The following is a 24,304-nucleotide window of genomic DNA, read 5'->3' on the forward strand; positions in this document are numbered from 1 at the left end:
TTGTCCATTTCACAGTATTTATTTTATGCTACAGTATCATTAAATAATCAGGCATATTGAAAATGAAAGTGTGTGTGTGTGTGTGTGCGCGTGCGTGTGTGTGTTCTAATGGCATGCAGACCTGGTCAGGATGAAGGGAGAGGCGTAAGTGCAGGTCAGCATGTGTTCTCGCCCACTCATGTTTATTTTATAAAGCCCAGCCGCTGGCGAAAGCTTGTTACCTTCTTGTTGTCGCCATGGTAATGGATGTTACCACCTTGACGTGTCGCCTTGCCTGTTTATTTCAGTCCATTTAAGTCGTGGTATATAAAGTTATGTGGCAGGCGGCGAATGGGGGTGTTTTGAGTGGTTCACAATGGGGTACTCTAAACTTTTCAAAGTATACTAACAGCGGCCAGCAGTTGTTAGGTAAGTGTTGTTGTTTTATTTCTTTAATAAGTAAGAAACCCTGGTCTGCCAATGTAAGATCGGTTTGGCTATTCTATCAGGAGAGGAGAAGAGCTACACATTTCCATGCAAGTGTTCAAAACCCTTGTAAATAAGCACTTCCTTCCAAAAACACTGACAGGCGTACAAAACTGGACCGTGTTTTTACATTTTTCTAGGTTGGAAAACCAGGTGGTTGAGACCCGTCATTTCCCCCCTCTTCAAAATCTTACAAACAGGGGGAACTGAGGTGTGAGCCGAGTGGTTTTGAAGGTGTCCAACTCCACGCTCCATAGCAAAGGGTGTCTATCAGGGCTGTGTATCCGCAACTTTTTTTTCCTTTGGTAAAATAGTACCCCTCTCCTATTCAGTTAGCATGTGAAAAGGACAGTCAGGTAATTGGAAGTCTGTTAGTTTCCAAGCAGTCACTGGAGGTGAGGTGGAAAGCATTGTGGAGCCTGAAGATTCAGGTCACCGCAACCACACACACAATAAAGAACAGCCTGTCAAAATACACCTGCAGAGCCAGTGGGAGAAAATCGACCACTCTCAGGGGGAGGATAAGCCATCAGGTAGGTAGAGAGAGGGAGGGAGAGGAGGTATGGGGATGTATAGAAAGAGAGAGGGAGAGAGAAACAGAAAGATGGAGAGAAAGGTGCGAGAGGAGCTTTACACCTGTTCTAAAGGAGAGGCTAATCTTTTTTTGTTCTTCTACAACATTTATGAGACAACTGGTTATGAAATGTGTGTGTGTGTGTGTGTGTGTGTGTGTGTGTGTGTGTGTGTGTGTGTGTGTGTGTGTGTGTGTGTGTGTGTGTGTGTGTGTGTGTGTGTGTGTGTGTGTGTGTGTGCGTGCTTAACCACTGCTTACTCCTACTATTATGTCAAGCAGTAGCCTGTCAATCCAATCATTAATTGGATGGTATTTAAACAATAACTGAGCAAGATGTAAGAGCTAGCTGTTTGTTTTGATTGAAGACCCATCACATTCCAGAACTAAAATACTGATTATATTTTATTCCCTAGCAATAAAGAGAAAAAAAACAAGCCACAATGTTATACAGCCGCAGTCAAAGATATGCACGATCAACATAGCATTTGAACATTGAAATCCCTTGTCATTGAGTTGGCCTGAAATGCGAGGTATGAATTTCAACAACACCTGAAATAGAATTTTCATCATACTCAGAATTGTACAATACATGCCCTTATGTATAGGATGTACATCTAAAGTTAATAAGATACAGGTACTATTTTTACCCAACAACCTTATTGTGTCAACTAATGTAGAGATGTGAAGAGATTGCCTTCAAACGCCTCTCTAAACCACACCAGCTCGCTGAGGCAATGTCCCTGTCCATCTCAGTGCTGTTTGCCTTCTCTACCTGTCATTCCCTTGTCTTGATTGACAGATCACAGAAAGCCTGGTTTACTTTGAGCCTGACGGGAATCAAGGCAGGTAAATAAAAACAGACGAGGGAGAGGCTTTGAAAGACAAACAGCTAGATACCATCAGGGGGATTTTGTTCGATTCGACCATCCAATCTCTGTTATTCAGTTAATTATTTGAAATGGTGGCCACCACCAATGGTGACTAGTACTGTCCTTCCAATATAACTGTCAGTCCTTCCAATATAACTCAGCCAGTCCTTCCAACAGAACTCAGCCAGTCCTTCCAACAGAACTCAGCCAGTCCTTCCAACAGAACTCAGCCAGTCCTTCCAACAGAACTCAGCCAGTCCTTCCAACAGAACTCAGCCAGTCCTTCCTACATAACTCAGCCAGTCCTTCCAATATAACTCAGCCAGTCCTTCCAACAGAACTCAGCCAGTCCTTCCAACAGAACTCAGCCAGTCCTTCCTATATAACTCAGCCAGTCCTTCCAATATAACTCAACCAGTCCTTCCAACAGAACTCAGCCAGTCCTTTCAACAGAATTCAGCCAGTCCTTCCAATATAACTGTCAGTCCTTCCAATTGATCTCAGTCAGTCCTTCCAATAGATCTCAGTCAGTCCTTCCAATAGATCTCAGTCAGTCCTTCCAATAGATCTCAGTCAGTCCTTCCAATAGATCTCAGTCAGTCCTTCCAATAGATCACAGTCAGTCCTTCCAATAGAACTGTCAGTCCTTCCAATAGATCTCAGTCAGTCCTTCCAATAGATCTGTCAGTCCTTCCAATAGATCGCAGTCAGTCCTTCCAATAGATCTCAGTCAGTTCTTCCAATAGAACTCAGTCCTTCTAAAATAACTCAGCCTGTCCTTCCAATAGAACTGTCAGTCCTTCCAATAGATCTCAGTCAGTCCTTCCAATAGATCTCAGTCATTTCTTCCAATAGATCGCAGTCAGTCCTTCCAATAGATCTTAGTCAGTTCTTCCAATAGAACTCAGTCCTTCTAAAATAACTCAGCCTGTCCTTCCAATAGAACTGTCAGTCCTTCCAATAGATCTCAGTCAGTCCTTCCAATAGATCTCAGTCAGTTCTTCCAATAGAACTCAGTCCTTCTAAAATAACTCAGCCTGTCCTTCCAATAGAACTCAGACAAGACAAGAAAAAGCATGGAGGTTTAGCTACAATCCACTAAAACTCCAACTCAAGCCCCTCTTCACAGTCACACAGACAAAAACTTTTGTGAAGTCTCGCTGCTGCGTTCTGTGTCAGATGGCGCTGACTCTCTGACTAATGCAAAATATTTAGCCATGTAGCGTCGTTTACCTGTGAACACTGCTTGGCTTCCTGGACCCTCTAGTCTCAGAACACGATTGATACTATGGTACTGTAGACGGCAATTATGGGATGTGCTTTTACAGAGCGAGGCATGGTAATGATACGGTACATTGGGTAAACTTCTGTACCCTAAACAGTACTCCCACACAAGGGCCAGCCAATTATGGGGACCATTCTGTCTCTGGTATCATTACAGCTGCTGGGATAAAAGCATCAACGATGAAAAAAACACCTTTTAGAGGTTTCTCCTGTGGTGTTGAAGCCTCTTTTTTGGCTATTACCTATATGTTCTCGCCTTTCCAGTGTTGAATACACATCCCAACTCACAATGTACAGCATCTTTGTCACGGTTTTGGTAAAGCAAGCCAGTGGTCAAAATTTCAGATCTATCAACATGATATCAACAATATATATCAGCATTTAACAGTGTCATATTTTGGTTGCTTGCTTGTCCATGTGTCATCATGACCCATATTAGAAATTAAACAATTACACGCATGTCTTAAACTGCAAACTGGAAGCTTATATCTGTGATTGGGTACAATCCTGCAATGTCATTTGACAACATAAAAAAGGTTTAAAAAAAGGTGTGTTTTTATGTAATGCAAGTTGTTGAATGGAGCCCTGTATCGGCTGTTAGGAAACCCCACAGTGCTGTCACTGCAAGACAGATGAATGGGAAGAAGAAATGAGTAATCTTTAAAAATAAAAATAAATCTCTAAAGGCACCATATGTTTTTTCCCCAAAATAACTAATAGCAAGGAAGTTTAGAAGTCGTAAATCAAAATATATCTCACTATTTTCTTCTCAGCTCTGCATTTCAGTATCCAGCAGTAGCTGTCAATATTAACTCAAATTAACCCATTGCCTAAAGCTGCAGATAAACTTGATCTCTATTTTTATTTCATTCCACAAATCAAAGTGTTGACAGGGAGACAAATTGCAGGGAAGGGAAGCGTGAGTTTGAGTGAATGCTGCTCTGTATGTGGTCCAGACACAATCATGACTCAAATGGGAGAGAAAAAATAGATTAGAAAGACAGGTTATTCACACCGCTCCTGAAAAAAAACTGAAAACTGGGTCATTTTAGAATGATATTTTGACAGTTTTATTCCAGGTAGAATACATAAGTGCAAATAATCCAAAACTGGATTGATGTATCTCTAGGTACCATTTTTCATCCGTTCTCCAGCCACCCACAAGAGATGGAATAGCTTGACCTCGCCTTAATGGCCACATGGTACTCTTAAATCTCCACCCGGTACAGCCAGAAGAGGACTGGCCACACCTCCGAGCCTGGTTCCTCTCTAGGTTTCTTCCTAGGTTAATGCCTTCTATGGAGTTTTTCCTAGCCACTGCTTCTGCATCTGCATTGCTTGCACTTTGGTGTTTTAGGCTGAGTTTCTGTAAAGCACTTTGTGACAACTGCTGATGTAAAAAGGGCTTTATAAATACATTTGATTGAGTGATTGAATAGCTTGTAATATAGCCTTATAGCTGAATATCACTAATGATGATGGAGCACATATCCTTGTACTCAGTTCATGCATGCCTGTGTGTGACGGTGAGTGTCCTGTCTTGTCCTGTGTGGACCATGCTTTCTGGTCAGCATTTCAGATTCATTACAAGGTAATTTCAGGTTCCCTCCCTCCAGCTCTCTTGCTCTCACCGCTCTCTTCATCCCTTTTCTTCTTTATTTTCCCTCACTCTCTGGCTCTCTCTCCCTCTCTCCTTCATTTCTCTCCCTCCTTTCCTCCCCCCTCTCCCTCACTTTCTTTTCCTCCATTCCTCCTCTCCTCACAGGGACTGTCGATTCAAGCAAGTTCTCAGCAGATTAAAATGGACTGGCATCTGCCTGTGTTTGCAGTATACTGCCTGGCTTGGCAGACACAGCGGCAGTGGCAGCAGCAGCAGCGGCAGCAGCCAGTAAATTAAAAGGCTCGTTCTGCCTCATCAACACCTTTGATATCTTCATAAGCCACAGCCGCGGGAGCTCCTGAGTGTGTGTGCACGAGCGTGCATGTGTGTGCACTCGTGGGTGCGCGCGCCTGTTTGTGTGTCTGTGCACGTGTGTGTGTGTGTGTGCGTGTGTTAATGGCATGTAGACCTGGTCAGGATGATGGAAGAGGTGTAAGTTCAGGTCAGGGTTTTTCCATTAGGAAAATATGGCACTGGACATTTGACCAGCAACATTTTAATTTACCGAGACATTTGAGACATTTTACCGGACCCTATGCATAACTGATTAGGGCGTCCACTCACGCAAAGAAAATGTTGATTAATAGCAATGCATATTAACAGAACATGCAAGTCGAGGATGCAATGATGTGCGGTCCTTCTTACAAAATTCTGATGCACAATTTGAAGAAGTTAGAATAACTGTCCACATGTACTTTTCCTCAGCCAGCAAGTCACTAGCCTATGTCAATCTACTATCCCAGATAGTAGAAATGTTTACCTATTCTTTTGATCAGCTTGTCGAGAAAGAAATGGCCTATTCCTAAGAGACTCTGGGACAGTTGTGGGATGATAGAGCCCAAATTCATACAACAAGTAGGCCTAGGCTCCTTTTTTTACTTTAAAAAGCAATGAGTCTGTTGCAACAGATAAACTATTAACATTATAAGCGCAGCAATGTACACAAGTCAAATGTGCATTGCACCTGCCAGTAGTTTCATGTGACAGAGATGAAAATATCCATTACATTTACATTTACATTTAAGTCATTTAGCAGAAATGTAGAAAGATCTAATGTGCAACAACTAGCATGAGTTGCTTATATGACTAAGATTATGCCTTTGGCTACTGGATAATGAAAGAAAGTTGATATAAAAGATGTGCATACGTGGATATGGTCTGACTTTGAACATCTTTCTTTGGCTATGCATTTGCTGTGTGAGATGCTGTAGCAGCCGCTCTTGCGTTGTCTGACAGATTTTCCACTCAAAGGCTCTGTATCTGTATGCCGTATGAGTGTGACAAATAAGATACATAACGAATATACTGTGCACGCGCCAATTTAATTGCACTAAATTATGCAAATTAACCTATAGACCGATAAGCATGACTAGTCAAATGTATTTCGATCAATGAATTGGCTGAAAAGCATTATTTCGAAATGGGCTATTTACTTCTTCTCCCATACAATTGGCCAGCGGAAATTTTATTTATCGGCTTTTTTTCGGTTTGTTTTTGTCCAAAAGCCGGCTATTACCGGTTAATGTAAACCCTGGCATGTGTTCTGCCCCACCCACTGACGTTCATTTAAAAAAAGCCCAGTCGGTGTGCGCGCCTGTGTGTGTTTGTGTATGTGTTCCTCCTCTCCCAGTGATAGCAGCTTGAAGACTGTTTGTGGATGGTAACCATATGGTTTATTTCCCCTCTCTGTGAGAATGTCGAGGGAGTTACTGCTGATTATCAAAGCAATGCGTTTAAAAGTTTTGCTTTTTCTGCGGTTCAGTGTTGAGTCGGCTGATTGAGGCATCTCTTTAAGTATCCATTTAGTGGGTAGCAGTCTGTGTTTATCTCGCCCTATCTCTCTTTGTCTCCATCTTTCTCTCTCTTTCTCCTAGTCCCTCGCTCTTTGTCCTTATCTTCATTTTTCTTCTTCTAATGATCCAGTTTGCTGACCTTATCTTGTCCGCATAGCTTTTTCTTAGATGCGAGCTTAATGTTCAGACCCATCCTTTTTGGGTACTCTACTTTCTTCTTTAAATGCACCAATTTAAACTCAATTTTCAACAAGCAAAGTACAATGCAACTTTCCATAAAATAACTGAATTCGAGCAGTTATGTGACCCTTTTTTTCTCCGCTAATTTTCTGCGTTTGTAAACGGCATTAGCCTTCTGACCCAACATAATTGTTTTGCTTTTAGCAATATCACACAAATGCAGTATTCAGGGTTGCCATGGTAATCTAGGATAGACTTCCTTCCTTTTCTGCATGCCTGCGGAGAGAAGGACAGACGCGAAAAGTCACACATACTCGTTTGTGATAAAGTAATGCACAAACACATGCACAAACACACATGGACACACAGGCACTTCATACGGTCACAATTGCTTGACCTTGATGATAATAACTGCAGTTATGATTTCCTTTTAGCAAAGACCATATTGTGTCAGTGTCAAGTTGAGTCTCACAGATGCTCTGAAAAGAAAGGCATGCAGATTAAATTATTAATGAGCCGTAGTCTGCTCTATTCAAGCAGATGATCATAGAATAGATACACCAGACAGTTGACTTTGAGACACACTTTTACCCTCCAGCAGGACCCTATAACCACTTGATATAGTTATATGCGTGCTATATAGGTTTTGTACATGTGAAATACATATTACGCATGTGTTTTGAATGCAGTATAACAATTTTCAAACGTGCATAATGTATGAACGCCTACGTAGGTGCATACTGTTGAGGTGAGTTTAATTGTCTTTTCGGCCTTTCTGATGTTGTTAATAATATGGTAAAATGACTATCACCACTGTGTTAGCGCCTGAGCCTGAAAATACCTCTGTATGAACACTAAACTACCAACCCCAAATGCCTCAATTATCTAGCCTTAGTTAAATTGCCTTTTTACTCTTCTCTAGCTCATGTTAATGTAAGGGGTGCGTAAACTGGTGGCAGGGAAGTCAGACGCAGGAGAGCAGAACTAGGTAATAGCCGGAGCAGTTTAATAGTAAAAGCCATAAGAAATACAAAATATGGGCACAATAACCCGACACGCACCAGTCAAACAAACAAACAATACCGCACAAAGACATGGGGGGAACAGAGGGTTAAATACACAACACTTAATGAGGGAATGAAAAGCAGGTGTGTGGGAAAACAAGACAAAACAATTGGAAAATGAAAAATGGATCAGTGATGGCTAGAAGACCGGCGACATCGAGCGCCCAACACTGCCCGAACAAGGAGAGGCACCGACTTCGGCAGAAGTCGTGAAAGTTAAAGAGGTAATGTCTTTGTGAAAGGCTTACATATTTGTTGATAATTGTTCTAATTCCTTGTAGATTTTGGCTTTTATGACAAATAATATATCAGAACGTTTCATATAAAGCAACTTGCCTAAGACGTCAACAACGAAAAACTTCTTTCACTTGCCTGTTATTGGTGGGCTCCCGAGTGGCGCAACGATCTAAGGCACTGCAGCTCAGTGCTAGAGCCATCACCACAGACCCTGGTTTGATTCCAGGCTGTATCACATCTGGCCGTGATTGGGAATCCAATAGGGCTGCACACAATTGGCCCAGCGTCGTTAGGGTTTGGCAGGGGTAGGCAGTCTTTGTAAATAAGAATTTGTTCTTAAAACCTGTTGAAACTCTAGGGGCGCAATTTCATTTTTGGATGAAAAACGTTCCCGTTTTAAACAAGATATTTTGTCACAAAAAGATGCTCGACTATGCATATAATTGATAGCTTTCGAAAGAAAACACTCTGACGTGTCCAGAACTGCAAAGATATTTTCTGTCCGTGCCCTAGAACGTGAGCTTCAGGCAAAACCAAGATGAGACGGCATCCAGGAAATGAGCAGGATTTTTGAGGCTCTGTTTTCCATTGTCTCCTTATATGGCTGTGAATGTGAGAGGAGTAAGTCTGCCCTTTCTGTCGTTTCCCCAAGGTGTCTGCAGCATTGTGACGTATTTGTAGGCATATCATTGGAAGATTGACCATAAGAGACCACATTTACCAGGTGTCCGCCCGGTGTCCTGTGCCGAAATTGGTGCGCAAAAGTCAACTGTATTTTTCCACAGAATTCAGAGGAGAATGCAGGCTTCCACGAACGATATATCAATGAAGAGATATGTGAAAAAACACCTTGAGGATTGATTCCAAACAACGTTTGCCATGTTTCGGTCGATATTATGGAGTTAATTCGGAAAAAGTTTGACGTTGTAGGTGACTGAATTTTCGGTTCGTTTCAGTAGCCAAATGTGATGTACAAAACGGAACGATTTCTCCTACACACAGACGCTTTCAGGAAAAACTGCGCATTTGGTATGTAACTGAGAGTCTCCTCATTGAAAACATCCGAAGCTCTTCAAAGGTAAATGATTTTATTTATTTGGTTATCTGATTTTTGTGAAAATGTTGCGTGCTAAATGCTACTCAAAATGCTAAGCTAGCTTAGCATACTCTTACACAAATTAGTCAATTGCTATGGTTCAAAAGCATATTTTGAAAATCTGAGATGACAGTGTTGTTAAGATAAGGCTAAGCTTGAGAGCAGGCGCATTATTTTCATTTTTTTTGCGATTTTCAGAAATCGTTAACGTTGCGTTATGCTAATGAGCCTGAGGCTTTAGTCACGATTCCGGATCCGGGATGGGGAGTTTCAACAGGTTAACTGACTTGCCAGGTTAAATAAAACATTTAAATTCTCTGATATTGCTGTTAGCAATGCTATGTCTTGTAGAATACGCCATCTAAGAGACCACATAGTCCAAACAAGAATGTGCTGTACATTCTGTCTCATGTGTGTGTTGAAATGATCAATAATTGTAAATCGTGCCTTTGGGCAGGGTTGGACAGTTACTTTCTAAATGTAATTCGTTACAGTTACTAGTTACCTGTCCAAAATAGAAATTAGTAACGTAACGTTTGGATTAAGCTCAGTAACATAACGTAACTTTTTGGATTGAGCCCAAGCTCAGTAACATAATCTGATTACTTTCAGTTACATTTTGATTACTTTCCCCTTAAAACTTCTTAGGGCTAGGCGTCCCATTAGCGGGACAACTTCCGGTGAAACTGGAGGGCACGCAATTCAAATAAATAATCATAAAATGTATGGAAATTAAACATTTAGGTACATATAAGTGTCTTATATTCCGGCTGAAAGCTTAAATTTTTGTTAATCTCACTGCACTGTCTGATTTACAGTAGCTATTACAGCGAAAACATGCCATGCGATTGTTTGAGGACAACCGGCACAGGTTTTATATATTCACAAATAGTGATTTAAATATTCACTTACTTTTTGAAAATATTCCTCTGATTTGCCATCCAAAGGGTCCCAGCTATAACATGTAGTGTCATTTTGTTAGCTAATATCCTTCATGTCCCAAAAAGTCTGTTTAGTTGGCGCCATCGATCATCCATCACACACATTTAGTGCATCATCATAGTGGTCTCTGACTTGTGCTCAGACTTGCTCATTTGGAACTAACTTAAACTTGTGCCCTTTTTTCAATGCTGAATTCAATGTTAGAGAAAGGTGTCAATGTATTTTTTTTGCAAACATTCTTTCTCCATTTAAAAGTCATCCAAGAAGTAATCAGGTCATTTTCAAAAGTCTCTGTAATCTGATGACAATATTTTTGCTGTTAACGTAACTGATCTTATTTAGTTTTTTTCAATCACATTACATGTAACTGACACATGTAATCGGTAACTACCCAAACCTGACCTTGGGTCAGACCAACTGCCATTTGAACATTATATTTCCTGGTACCCAACGCAAGATATTGACTTGAATCATGTGGCCAAACGTTACAAAAAAACAAACATGTTTCTGTTCTATCCCTGAAAGTTGTTTGTACTGCTTGAAGAACGGACTGTTTGTATTGTTCCATCAGTGATACATTGACTCATAGCTAACCCCAGCTTTTTATTGATGAAACACTTGTCATCTCTGCTTCGCTGCACCTCTTGGCTGCCATTTCTAGGGCCAAACCTCCATTATGTTCTCAGCAGTTACACTCCATTTTCTCACAGGAAGCTCTGTTCATTTCTTAACCACTTATCAATTTGTGCAGGTGACACCATGGAATCACCCTGCCATCCCTGAGTGCTCTGCACTGCAGCGCACTGCCGCACTCCACGGGATGGATCACTATCATGCACTGTGTCTTTATCTCGCCTTAGAGTGAGATGCGTTAAATGGCAGCACCATTAAGGGAATATCTCAAAGGGGCCATGGTGATGGAGTGTTGCCTTCTGGTTTTATTCACTGTTTAAAGGAGTCCCCCAATGCTCCTTGAAGTGTGCTAATTTTTCATGTCTAATTATGTAGTTCATTTTTCTCATATATATATATATATTTTTAAGTACATTCATAGTGAACGATTCACTAGAGAGGCATTTGTATAAGCTTACTGCTGCTGGCTGTACAATAAGCTACATATCATCACAATCACATATTGTCCCTGAAATGCATCAGAAAGATATTGTGAAGTTCAGAAGATCATCAGGCAATAATTGTGTATGATCTTCTGTGTAAAAAAAGAACAGATGTTATTTTTTCCCCTGTCTGATTTAGTGCCTGGTCTTGTCCAGTTTGTTCTAACAAGACCTGTGAGGTTTGTGGGAATTGTAGAGGGAAACGTACAAGTTAATGAGTGGCTTATCTTTCAGGAATGGGGTCATAATATTTTGTAGCTTAAATCGTTCAAAAAATTAGAGCCACATTTGTAGGAAGAAAGCAGAAACCGCTCTGTTTATAACAACCTCGCAACCACGGTTCTATGAACCAAGCAGGCATTTATTTATTTTCATGATATCCAATTGGTAGTTGCAGTCTTGTCCCATCGCTGCAACTCCCATATGGACTCAGGAGGCGAAGGTCGAGAGCCATGCATCCTCCGAAACACGACTCTGCCAAGCTGCACTGCTTCTTGACACACTGCTTGCATAACCCGGAAGCCAGCTGCACCAATGTGTCGGGGGAAACACTGTACAACTGGCGACTACAGTCAGTGTGCATGCGTCCAGCCCGCCACAAGGATGCGCTAGAGAACGATGGGACAAGGACATCCCGGCCGGCCAGATCCCCCCCTAACTCAGACAACGCTGGGCCAATTGTGCACCGCCTTATGGGTCTCCCATAATCGAACCCAGGTCTGTAGCGATGCCACTCGGTAGGCCACTTTCTATAGCGACCCCATTTTCAAATCTTTGCGAGTCCTAGTTTGGGAAATGCTGGTCTAGAACAATTCCTCATCAATTTCAATCCCCCTGTTAATACTAATCATCCTTACAGTGTCTTCCACTTCCTGTCTGATGTCTTCCAAACGAACTTGAGAGCCCTGGCCTAGATTCCCCCCAGTGCCTTTCTCTGATCAGTGGTGATAAATACTCAACATGATGATGAGACACATCTCCCTCGATACTGTTCATCATCTGTCCTTAGATTCTTCTTTGTATACAGATAAGGAGGTGATTCACTCTCTGGTTAACAACAGAGGAAATATGAGGGAAGTAGAAAAGAGGTTGACAGAAGAGAGGCTGGAGAAAGGAGATGCTGACAAGGTTTAGCGTCATTTCGGTACATTTTGGAAGGTTGTAAGTAACACCTGGCCTCTAACGTTGCAGATAGAAGCAGGGGTTGGAACCAAAACAATTTTTCCAATCGTTTCGGTCTGAACAGAACCCCTATTGTTTTCATTCTGTTCCACTGTAATAAAGTTCTGAACCGGTTTGAACAAAAAATCAAATCAAATTTTATTGGTCACATACACATGGTTAGCTGAACCTTTTGTGACTCGGGGGCAGTACTTTCATTTTTGGAAAAATAACGTTCCCGTAGTAAACGGGATATTTTCTCAGGCAAATATGCTAGAATATGCATATAATTGACAGCTTAGGATAGAAAACACTGTAAGGTTTCGAAAACTGTAAAAATATTGTCTGTGAGTGTAACAGAACTGATATTGCAGGCGAAAGCCTGAGAAAAATCCAATCCGGAAGTGACTCATCTTTTGAAAGCTCTGCGTTCCAATGCATCCCTATTGAGCAGTGAATGGGCTATCAACCAGATTACTTTTTCTCCGTATTCCCCAGCATTGTGACGTAGTTTTACGCATTTATGTTGAAGAATACCCGTAAGCGGCTACATTGCGCAACTGGTCACCTGATGGCTCCCAGAGTGATTGTCACGTAAAATACAGAGGAAGCCATTATTCCAATCGGTCCTACTGAAAAACCAATTGTCCCGGTGGATATATTATAGAATAGATATTTGAAAAACACCTTGAGGGTTGATTATAAACAAGGTTTGCCATGTTTCTGTCGATATTATGGAGCTAATTTGGAACATTTTTCTGCGTTTTCGTGACTGCAATTTCTGGGCGATTTCTCAGCCAAACGCGAAGAACAAACGGAGCTATTTCACCTACAAAAATATTATTTTTGGAAAAAAGGAACATTGGCTATCTAACTGGGAGTCTCGTGAGTGAAAACATCCGAAGCTCTTCAAAGGTAAACGATTTAATTTGATTGCTTTTCTGATTTCCGTGACCAAGTTACCTGCTGCTAGCTGGACAAAATGCTATGCTAGGCTATCGATAAACTTACACAAATGCTTGTCTAGCTTTGGCTGTAAAGCATATTTTGAAAATCAGAGATGACAGGGTGATTAACAAAAGGCTAAGCTATGTCTCAATATATTTAACTTGTGATTTTCATGACTAGGAATATTTTCTAGGAATATTTATGTCCGTTGTGTTATGCTAATTAGTGTCAGTCGATGATTTACACTCCCGCACCCGGGATGGGGAGTTACTAGAGGTTAATGCGAGTGTAGCAAAATGCTTGTCCTTCTAGTTATGACCAGGCAGTGATATCTAACAACTAATCTAACAATTTCACAACAATTACATTATACACACAAGTGTAAAGGAATGAATACGAATATGTACATATAAATATATGGATGAGCGATGGCCAAACGGCATAGGCAAGATGCAGTAGATGGTATAGAAAACAGTATATACATATGAGATGAGTAATGTAGGGTATGTAAACATTATATAAAGTGGCATTGTTTAAAGTGACTAGTGGTGCATTTATTACATCCAATTTTAATTGTTAAAGTGGCTAGAGATTTGAGTCAGTATGTTGGCAGCAGCCACTCAATGTTAGTGATGGCTGTTTAACAGTCTGATGGCCTTGAGACAGAAGCTATTTTTCAGTCTCACGGTCCCAGCTTTGCTGCACCTGTACTGACCTCGCCTTCTGAATGATAGCGGGGTGAACAGGCAGTGGCTCGGGTGGTTGTTGTCCTTGATGATCTTTTTGGCCTTCCTGTGACATCGGGTGGTGTAGGTGTCCTGGAGGGCAGGTAATTGTCCCCCGGTGATGCGTTGTGCAGACCTCACTACCCTCTGGAGAGCCTTGCGGTTGTGGGCGGAGCAGTTGCCGTACCAGGCGGTGATACAGCCCAACAGGATGCTCTCGATTGTGCATCTGTAGAAGTTTGTGAATGTTTTTGGTGACAAGCCAAATGTCTTCAGCCTCCTGAGGTTGAAGAGGCGCTATTGCGCCTTCTTCACCACACTGTCTGTGTGGGTGGGCCATTTAAGTTAGTCTGTGATGTGTACGCCGAGGAACATAAAACGTTCCACCTACTCCACTACTGTCCCGACGATGTGGACGGGACGGGGGCTCCCTCTGCTGTTCCCTGAAGTTCACGATCTTATCCTTTGTTTTGTTGACATTGAGTGTGAGGTTACACCACCCTCACCTCCTCCCTATAGGCTGTCTCGTCGTTTGTGGTAATCAAGCCTACCACTGTAGTGTCGTCTGCAAACTTGATGATTCAGTTGGAGGTGTGCATGGTCACGCAGTCATGGGTGAACAGGGAGTACAGGAGAGGGCTGAGAACGCACCCCTGTGGGGCCCCAATGTTGAGGATCAGCGGGGTAGAGATGTTGTTTCCTACCCTCACCACCTGGGGGCGGCCCGTCAGAAAGTCCAGGACCCAGTTGCAGGGCGGGGTCGAGACCCAGGGTCTCGAGCTTAATGATGAGTTTGGAGGGTACTATGGTGTTAAGCTGTAGTCGATGAACGGCATTCTTACATAGGTATTCCTCTTGTCCAGATGGGTTAGGGCAGTGTGATTGTGATGGCGTCGTCTGTGGACCTATTGGAGCGGTAAGCAAATTAGAGTGGGTCTTGGGTGTCAGGTAGGGTGGAGGTGATATGATCCTTCACTAGTCTCTCAAAGAACTTTGTGATGACGAAAGTGAGAGCTTCAGGGCAATAGGGATTTAGCTCAGTTACCTTAGCTTTCTTGGGAACAGGAACAGTGGTGTCCCTCTTGAAGCATGTGGGAACAGCAGACTGGGATAGGGATTGATTGAATATGTTCGTAAACACACCAGACATCTGGTCTGCGCATGCTCTGAGGACGCGGCTAAGGATGCCGTCTGGGCCCGCAGCCTTGCGAGGGTTAACACGTTTAAATGTTTTACTCACATTAGCTGCGGTGAAGGAGAGTCTGAAGGTTTTGGTAGCGGGCCATGTCGATGGCACTGTATTGTCCTCAAAGCGAGCAAAGAAGTTGTTTAGTTTGTCTGGGAGGAAGACATCGGATCCTCGACGGGGTTGGTTTTCTTTTTGTAGTCTGTGATTGACTGTAGACCCTGCCCATTACAGTACCTCTCGTGTCTGAGCCATTGAATTTCGACTCTACTTTGTCTCTATACTGACGCTTAGCATGTTTGATTGCCTTACGGAAGGAATAGCTACACCGTTAGTATTCGGTATTTGTATTCATGTTTCTTCGGTTGCCTTGCCCTGATTAAAAGCAGTGGTTTGCACTTTCAGTTTTGCGCGAATGCAGCCTTCAATATGCACTTGCTAATAAACCTGCTCACCGAATCAGCGTATACATCAATGTTGTTGTTCGACGCTATCCGGTACATATCCCAGTCCACGTGATCGAAGCAATCTTGATGCGTGTAATCAGATTGGTCGGACCAGCATTGAACAGACCTGAGCACAGGCGTTTCCTGTTTTAGTTTCTGTCTATAGGCTGGGAGCAACAAAATGAAGTCGTGGTCAGATTTGCAGAAAGGAGGGTGAGGGAGGGCTTTGCATGCATCATGGAAGTTAGAGTAACAATGATCCATATTTTTTCCAGCCCGAGTCGCGCATTCGATATGCTGATAAAATGTAGGGAGACTTGTTTTCAGATTAGCCTTGTTAAAATCCTTAGCTACAATAATTGCAGCCTCAGGATGTGTGGTTTCCAGTTTACATAGAGTCCAATGAAGTTCTTTCAGGACCGTCGAGGTGTCTGCATGGGGGGAGGGGGGGGGGGGTGAGAGAGTAATTCACCCAACTTATTGTGGGAAAGTTGTGGGAGGCTACCCGAAACATTTGACCCAAGTTAAACAATTTAAAGGCAACGCTACCAAATACTAATTGAGTGTATGTAAACTTCTAACCCCCTGGGAATGTGAGGAAAGAAATAAATGTTGAAATAAATCATCCTCTATATTATTATTCTGACATTTCACATTCTTAAATTAAAGTGGTGATTCTAACTGACCAAAGACAGGACATTTTTACTTGGCTTAAATGTTAGGAATTGTGAAAAACTGAGTTTAAATGTATTTGGCTAAGGTGTATGTAAACTTCCGACTTCAACTGTATAGTGTACCTACGGGGGAGCGGCTAATATGGAGGACCTTTGAACATCTGAGAGTTGGCGCCATGCCCTGGACCAGAGTTTGCTAACAAGCATCTGTGTGATGCAGCACCAGAATTCAAAACACGTCTTACCTTTTTGTAGTTAATAAATCCAATGTGAAATGTGATAACTATAGTTTACTTAACTAGCCTAGAAAACATGCTGGCAGGCAGACACTGGAAGAGAATTTTCTGAGCGACAGAGTGATTGCTTTACATAGTCGCAATGATGGTGTTTTTTGTGGGACTTTAAATAATGCTTCGAATGTAAATTAATGTTATTAACTGGTTCCCATGGCTCTAGTGTTCTGGAACACTAGAGATCACTTCCTGTTTTCGATTCTGTTCCCTGTTCCCTAAATCTTAATTCTGCATGTCAGAGAGGCATATTTGTTCTACATAGCATATTTCTAAATGTTCTAAAACTTTACGTTGCAAATTATGTTAACTTGTTCTAAATCCCCAGTTTTCTAGAAATACCAGTTGGAGAATTCCTGAAAATGGGGGAATAAACGGGGAATTTAGAGAAAGCTACCGAACTTTTGCAACACTAGGTGTGGATCAGTTTATTTCAGCTTGGCAAGATGGGAAGGGTATGTTATAGAATTAGTATGGATTTGCCCCAAACATAATGCTTTGTATTCAGGACATTTCTTTGCCAATTCTTTTGCAGTTTTACTTAAGTGCTTTATTGTAAACAGGATGCATGTTTTGGAATATTTTTATTCTGTATAGGCTTCCTTATTTCACTCTGTCATTTAAGTTAGTATTGTGGAGTAACTACCATGTTGATGATCATCCTATCACAGTCATTAAACTCTGTAACTGTTTTAAAGTCCCCATTTGCCTCATGGTGAGCAGTTTCCTTCCTTTCCGGCAACTGAGTTAGGAAGGACCCCTGTATCTTTGTAGTGACTGGGTGTATTGATACACCATCCAAAGTTAAATTAATAACTCCACCATGCTTAAAGGCACATTTAATATCTTCTTTTTTGTACCCGTCTACCAATATTATATAAATGTTTTGTCATTTAGCAGACATTCTTATCCAGAACAACTTATGAGTGCATACATTTTCTTATTTGTTTGTACTGGTCCCTCGTGGGAATGGAACCCACAACCCTGGCCATGCTCTACCAACTGAGCCACACAGGATCAATAGGGGTACTTACTTGCAAAACCTCCCTGGTCTTTGTGGTTGAATCTGTGTTTGAAATTCATTGCTCAACTGAGGGACCACACTGATAATTGTGTGTGAGGGGTACAGAGATGAAAAATCATGTTTAACATTATTATTGCACACAGAATGAGTTGATGCAACTTATTATGTGACTTGTTTAGCACATTTTTACTCCTGAACTTATTTAGGCTTGCAATAACAAAGGGGTTGAATATGTATTCACTCAACACGTTTCAGCTTTAAATGTTTTATTAATGAGTAAAAAATGTAAAAAACATAATTCCACGTTGACATTATGGGGTATTGTGGGTATGCCAGTGACACAAAATCCCATTTTAAATTCAGGCTGTAACACAACACAGGTTCCTGTGGAAAAAAGTGAGTAGGTGGAATTGGTCACCTGAACTGTCAAGTCTGTTCTCTTCCACTATGTGACTGTGTGAGCCTTCACTGCTCATTAATCTAGTTTCTCTCTCTGGTTTATTTAACACCATTGATTTTTACAAATGTGTGTGTGTGTGTGTGTGTGTGTGTTATCCAACAGAAGGGGCCATTAAGGTCAATATAATGTATTATTAGAGACTGAGCGAATAGAATGAAAAGAGAGAAAGATAATTAAACCTTGAACAAAAGAGTAATAACTATATCTGAAATGGGACGCACAAAATAGTAATTTGTCAAAAACAAATGAATCGCCTAAAAATTTGTTCCAAAATTTTAAACAATCACTAAATTAATTCCTTTGTTTGTGTCTTCTTCTAGGAACAAGGGAAGATCGGTGTGACGTTTAACATCGGCACAATGGACATCAGTGTGAGAGAGAGCAGCACCCCTGTGAATGACGGGAAGTACCATGTGGTGCGTTTCACCAGGAATGGGGGCAACGCCACCCTCCAGGTGGACAACTGGTCCATCAACGAACACTTCCCAGGAGGTACATAAGCCCTCTCTCACTACACCTGCATGGTTTAACCTGTGCTGTGACCTACCTGTTACTTTTGCATGCATGGTGTAGGCCTATGCTATTTGCCTGTTACCTTTGCATACATAAGTTGAGTTTACTTCCGGTTTTCGGAAGTGAAAAACCTATTCTCTTTACATGCATGGTTTAGCTCATGAATCCAATAAGTTGTAAACGTACCCTAAACTCACTGGACACCATCTGCCTCTAAACTCCTTCCCAGAGACCACACCACCCTGGCGTTCAGTGCCCACCTCTCCTCTACTGTTCCTCCCTCGTCTACTTGAAGCTTTTAAGTGCATATGTAACGGATGTGAAACGGCTAGCTTAGTTAGCGGTGTGCGCTAAATAGCATTTTAATCGGTGACGTCACTTGCTCTGAGACCTTGAAGTAGTAGTTCCCCTTGCTCTGCAAGGGCCGCGGCTTTTGTGGAGCGATGGGTAACGATGCTTCATGGGTGTCAGTTGTGGATGTGTGCAGAGGGTCCCTGGTTCGCGCCCGGGTATGGGCGAGGGGACGGTTTAAAATTGTACTGTTACATTGATGCTGTTGACCCGGATCACTGGTTGCTGCGGAAAAAGGAGGAAGGTCAAAAGGGGGGTGAGTGTAATGGATGTGAAACGGCTAGCTTAGTTAGCGGTGTGCGCTAAATAGCATTTCAATCGGTGACGTCACTTGCTCTGAGACCTTGAAGTAGTAGTTCCCCTTGCTCTGCAAGGGCTGCGGCTTTTGTGGAGCGATGGGTAACGACGCTTCGAAGGTCCCTGGTTCGCGCCCGGGTATGGGCGAGGGGACGGTTTAAAATTATACTGTTACACATTATCCTACAAGCATATGTTTACAGTTACCACAGTTTGAAGGCCTTTTGGCTGCCTTCTGTTTGCAGTTTGAAGGCCTTTTGGCTGCCTTCTGTTTGCAGTGCTAAGGATAGGAAACCAGAGACAAATTGGAAATGTTAAATATCTCCAGCATCTCGTGGAGGGACATCTTGATGAATGCAACTTCCATTATCTGCCAAGAGTTATCAGACATCTTTGACATTTCCAGTTGGTCCTGTGTTCGGCCGTAATGTGAAAAGGACCTCAGACTTCTTCACTTTTATCTAAGGAAGTGTTAGACCATAAGCTGTTCTCTGGAGTGGTTTGCTGTTTTAACCCTGACAAATACTCTGGCTGTTTAGTGAATGAATAAAGATGGACATGGAATTGGACTGACTTCAGGCTCTCTGGGTTTGCAATGGGTCTGCATACAAATGGAGCGATCTCTTCTCAGGACTGGTCATGATGCCTCAACAGTTGCTTTATATAAAGGTTGGAAGCGCGGGCCTTATCCCTGTCAGAGTACTCTTAATTTCCCTCCCTCCCTCTGCCTTATTTACGAAGGTTCAGCTCTGATATGACATTTTTTGACAGGTATTAGTATGACTATGACAAGACTCGAGCTAATGAACCTGCAACTACTGGTAGAGATGTAGCTCTCAGTGAAGCTGCAACTACTGGTAGAGATGTAGCTCTCAGTGAGGCTGCAACTACTGGTAGAAATGTAGCTCTCAGTGAAGCTGCAACTACTGGTAGAAATGTGTCTCTCACTGAAGCTGCAACGACTGGTAGAGATGTAGCTCTCACTGAAGCTGTAACTGCTGGTAGAGATGTAGCTCTCATTGAAGCTGCAACTACTGGTAGAAATGTATCTTACACTTTACATTACATTTGAGTCATTTAACAGACACTCGTATCCATGGCGACTTACAGTTAGTGCATCAATCTTAATAATTATAAATCTTCTTATGGCTAGGGGTTCCGCTCGCCCCCCCCCCCCTCCCCCAACATTCTGCTGAAAAGGCATCGCGGGATATTCAAAAATATTTTGGGGAAATATTTAACTTTCACACATTAACAAGTCCAATACAGCAAATGGAAGATAAACATCTTGTTAATCTACCCATCGTGTCCGATTTTTTAAATGTTTTACAGCGAAAACACAACATATATTTATGTTAGATCACCATCAAACACACAGACATTTTCCCCAGCCAAAGATAGTCACAAAAGCAGAATTAGAGATAAAAATTAATCACTAACCTTTGATAATCTTCATCAGTTGACACTCGTATGACATCATGTTACACAATATATTTATGTTTTGTTCGATAATATGCATACTTATATCCACAAATCTCGGTTTACATTGACGCCATGTTCAGAAATGCCTCCAAAATATCCGTAGTAATTACAGAGAGCTACGTCAGATAACAGAAATACTCATCATAAACTTTGACGAAAGATACATGTTTTACATATAATTAAAGATACACTGGTTCTTAATGCAACCGCTGTGTTAGATTTTTTTTTAAACATTACGAAAAAAGCATTCCATGCAATAATCTAAAATGGCGCTAAGATGAAACAATATTTCTCCGCCATGTTGGAGTCAACAGAAATACGAAATTACATCATAAATATGCCCTTATCTTTGATGATCTTTCATCAGAATGCAGTGCAAGGAGTCCTAGTTCCACAATAAATCATTGTTTTGTTCATTAATGTCCATTACTAGTGTACAATTAGCTGCTTTTGCTAGCACGGTTAGTTCACATGTCCAAAAGCTGGTGCTGGTCCAGGCGAACTCGGACGAAAACTTCAAAAAGTTATATTCCAGGTCGAATAAACTGGTCAAACTAAGTAGAGAATCAATCTTCAGGATGTTATTTTCATATATATCCCATAACGTTCCAACCGGAGCAATCGTTTTTGTCTACAGAGTCATGGAACGCAGGCAATATCAACAGTAATGTGCGCTAACAGGAACTGGCATTCTGCCAGACCAGTGACTCATTCCCCTCCCATCCGGTCATACATCACACTAGAGACTTCATTCCACGTTCTACTAACTGTTGGCATCTATTGGAAGGCGTAGGAAGTGCGAACATATCCATATCTTGTTTGGATGTGAATAGGCGATGACTTGAAATTCAACCAGCCCCAGAATTTCCACTTCCTGTTTGGAAATTTGCCTGCCCTATGAGTTCTGTTATACTCACAGACATAATTCAAACAGTTTTAGAAACTTCAGAGTGTTTTCCATCCAATAGTAATAATAATATGCATATATTAGCATCTAGAACAGAGTAGGATGCAGTTCACTATGGGCACGCAATTCATCCAAAGTGAAAATTCTGCCCCCTATCCCTAACAGTCTGATAGCTAGGTGGAACAATCACATTTCACAGTCATAGTATGTACATTTTTCCTCAATAAAGTAGCTACCAGCAAGTCTGAACTAGTATTGGGAGAAAAAAATGTAGCCATCACAAAAGTCTTTTTTGTTTTTCAGGGTGTGGAGGTGACGTGAGGGGGGGTGCGCTGTAGGATTATTTAAGATACTCTTCATACACCTGCGGGTTGCAGCATTCTGGATTAATTGCAGGGGTTTGATGACACAATCCAGAACGCTGCAACCCGCAGGTGTTTGAAGAGTTGCTGTAGTCCAGACGGGAAATGACAAGCGCCTGGATTAGGACCTGCGCCACTTCCTGTGTGAGGTAGGGTCATACTCTACGGATGTTGTAGAGAATGAACCTGCAGGAGCAATCACTGCTTTGATGTTTGCAGAGAATATATGTTTGTATAGAGAGAAGAGGTGAGAGCCTAGAACCGAGCCCTGGGGGACACCAGTAGTGAGAGTATGAGGTGCAGACATACATCCCATCCAGGTCACCTGGTTGGAGCGGCCTGCCAGGTAGGATGCAATCCAAGAGTGGTGCCGAGCCTGAGATGCCCAGCCCTGAGAGGGTGGAGAGGAGGATGTGACGCTTCACAGTGGTGAAGGCAGTAGATAGATCTAGGAGGATGAGAAAAGAGGAGAGAGTCAGCTTTGGCAGTGCAGAGAGTATTGGTGACACAGAGAAGAGCAGTCAGTCTCGGTGGAGTGACACATCATAAAACCTGAATGTTAGGGTCAAAAAGATCGTTCTGAGAGAGATAGTGAGAGAGTTGGTCAGAGACAGCACGCTCAAGTGTTTTTCAAGTCTATTTTGACGTCAGAAGGGACGCATCTAGTGGACAAGGATCAGTTGATGAGGGAAGTGAGGAATTGGAGAAGGTCTCCAGAGATGGTTTGGAGAAGGGAGTAAGGGAAGTGGTCGAGTGGACAGGTTGTCCAGCGGTCAGACCTCCCTCACTAGTTGCAGGATTCCATCAGGAGAGAGTGGGGAGAAAGAGGTCAAGGCGTAGGGTAGTTCTGTGTGAGTGCGACAAGTGGACTCAATAGGCTGAGAGAATGAGGAGCGGATGTCATCAATCTCCTTTTCAAAGTGGATGACAAAGTCATCCGCAGAGAGGGAAGGGGGGTAGAGGATTAAGGAGGGAGTAGAAGGTGGAAAAGAGTTTCCTTGGGTTAGAGGCAGAAGCTTGGCATTTCATGTGATAGAAAGTGGCTTTTGCAGTGGATATGGGGGAATGGAAGGTAGAGAACAGGGGTGAATGGATGATAGGTCCTCCGGAAGTTTAGTTTTCCTTCAGTTTTGCCTAGCTGCCCACAGCCCTGTTTTGGGAGGAAAGTGGACAATGCGAGTCATAGGATGCAGAGTAGGGTCGATGAGGTAGAATCAGGAGACAGGAGACAGGAGGGAGAAAGGATTTAGCAGAAGGGAGAGATGATAGGATAGAAGGGGAGAGAATAGTGGGAGATAGAGAGCGAACATTGCAACAGGGTAGGGGCTGAGTGGCTAGGGTTGGAGAAAAGGGATACAGAAAAGGAAACAAAGTAGTGATCAGAGACCTGGAGGGAGGTTTCAGTGAGATTAATAGGCGAACAGCCTCTATTAAAGATGAGGTCATGCGTATTGCCTGTCTTGTGAGTGGTAGGGGACTGGGAAAGGGTGAGGTCAAAAGAGACTAGGGGAATTAATTGAAGGCAGACGTCAGGCAGTTGAAGTCGCCAAGTTCGAAGAGCGGTGAGCCATTGTCAGGAAATATGCTTCTTAAGGTGTCAGGCTCATTGAATAACTCTCTAAGGACATCTGGTGGGCAATAGATCAAACCAATGTTAAGCTTGAGTTGACAAGTGACAGTGACAGCATGGAATTCAAATGAGGAGATGGACAGGTGAGAGAAAATAGAACATCTCCACATAGGAAGAATGAGTAGCCGTGTGCACCACCGCAACGGCCAGATGCTCTCGAACTATGAGGGAAAACTTAGTCAGATGAAGAGAGAGCAACTGGAGTAGCAGCGTTCTCTAAGGTGATCTAAGGGCAGCATAAACTGAGATGAACTCGCCGTTCTTCACCGCAGATAGGCAGTTCTAAAAGCTGCCAGAGACCAGAAATTCCACATAGGTTGTGCAAGCAGAGTACACTAAATTAGAAGGGTTGCAGCCAAGGGGTGGTGAGCGTCTGTAAAGCTTACAGAGAGTGGAGCGAACAGGTATAGAAAACACAAATTTGCCAGATACAAAAGAGCAAAATGATATCATCAGAAAATAACTAAGTAAGATACTAAAGTGAGAGAATGGTCTGGAGCCTCCCACTCCTTCCTTCCTTGAACAATTCGGCAGAACCGTCATTGTTTCGGCGACGGTCGTAGTTTTGC

The 24,304-nt window shown here is 42.4% G+C and overlaps 1 protein-coding gene across 10 annotated transcripts in view; it reads left to right on the forward strand.

Moving 5' to 3' along the window:
• The window catches only part of nrxn3a (neurexin 3a), a 470,965-nt gene that overhangs the window by 365,965 nt on the left and 80,696 nt on the right, over positions 1–24,304 (forward strand). For all 10 annotated transcript variants that reach the window (XM_064927553.1, XM_064927554.1, XM_064927555.1 and 7 more), the window contains one exon: positions 18,514–18,685. In XM_064927553.1, the coding sequence (XP_064783625.1) occupies positions 18,514–18,685 (172 nt within the window). The remainder of the gene's footprint in view (positions 1–18,513; positions 18,686–24,304) is intronic.

Source organism: Oncorhynchus masou, chromosome 21, assembly GCF_036934945.1.
Source record: "Oncorhynchus masou masou isolate Uvic2021 chromosome 21, UVic_Omas_1.1, whole genome shotgun sequence".
Taxonomy (NCBI): domain Eukaryota; kingdom Metazoa; phylum Chordata; class Actinopteri; order Salmoniformes; family Salmonidae; genus Oncorhynchus; species Oncorhynchus masou.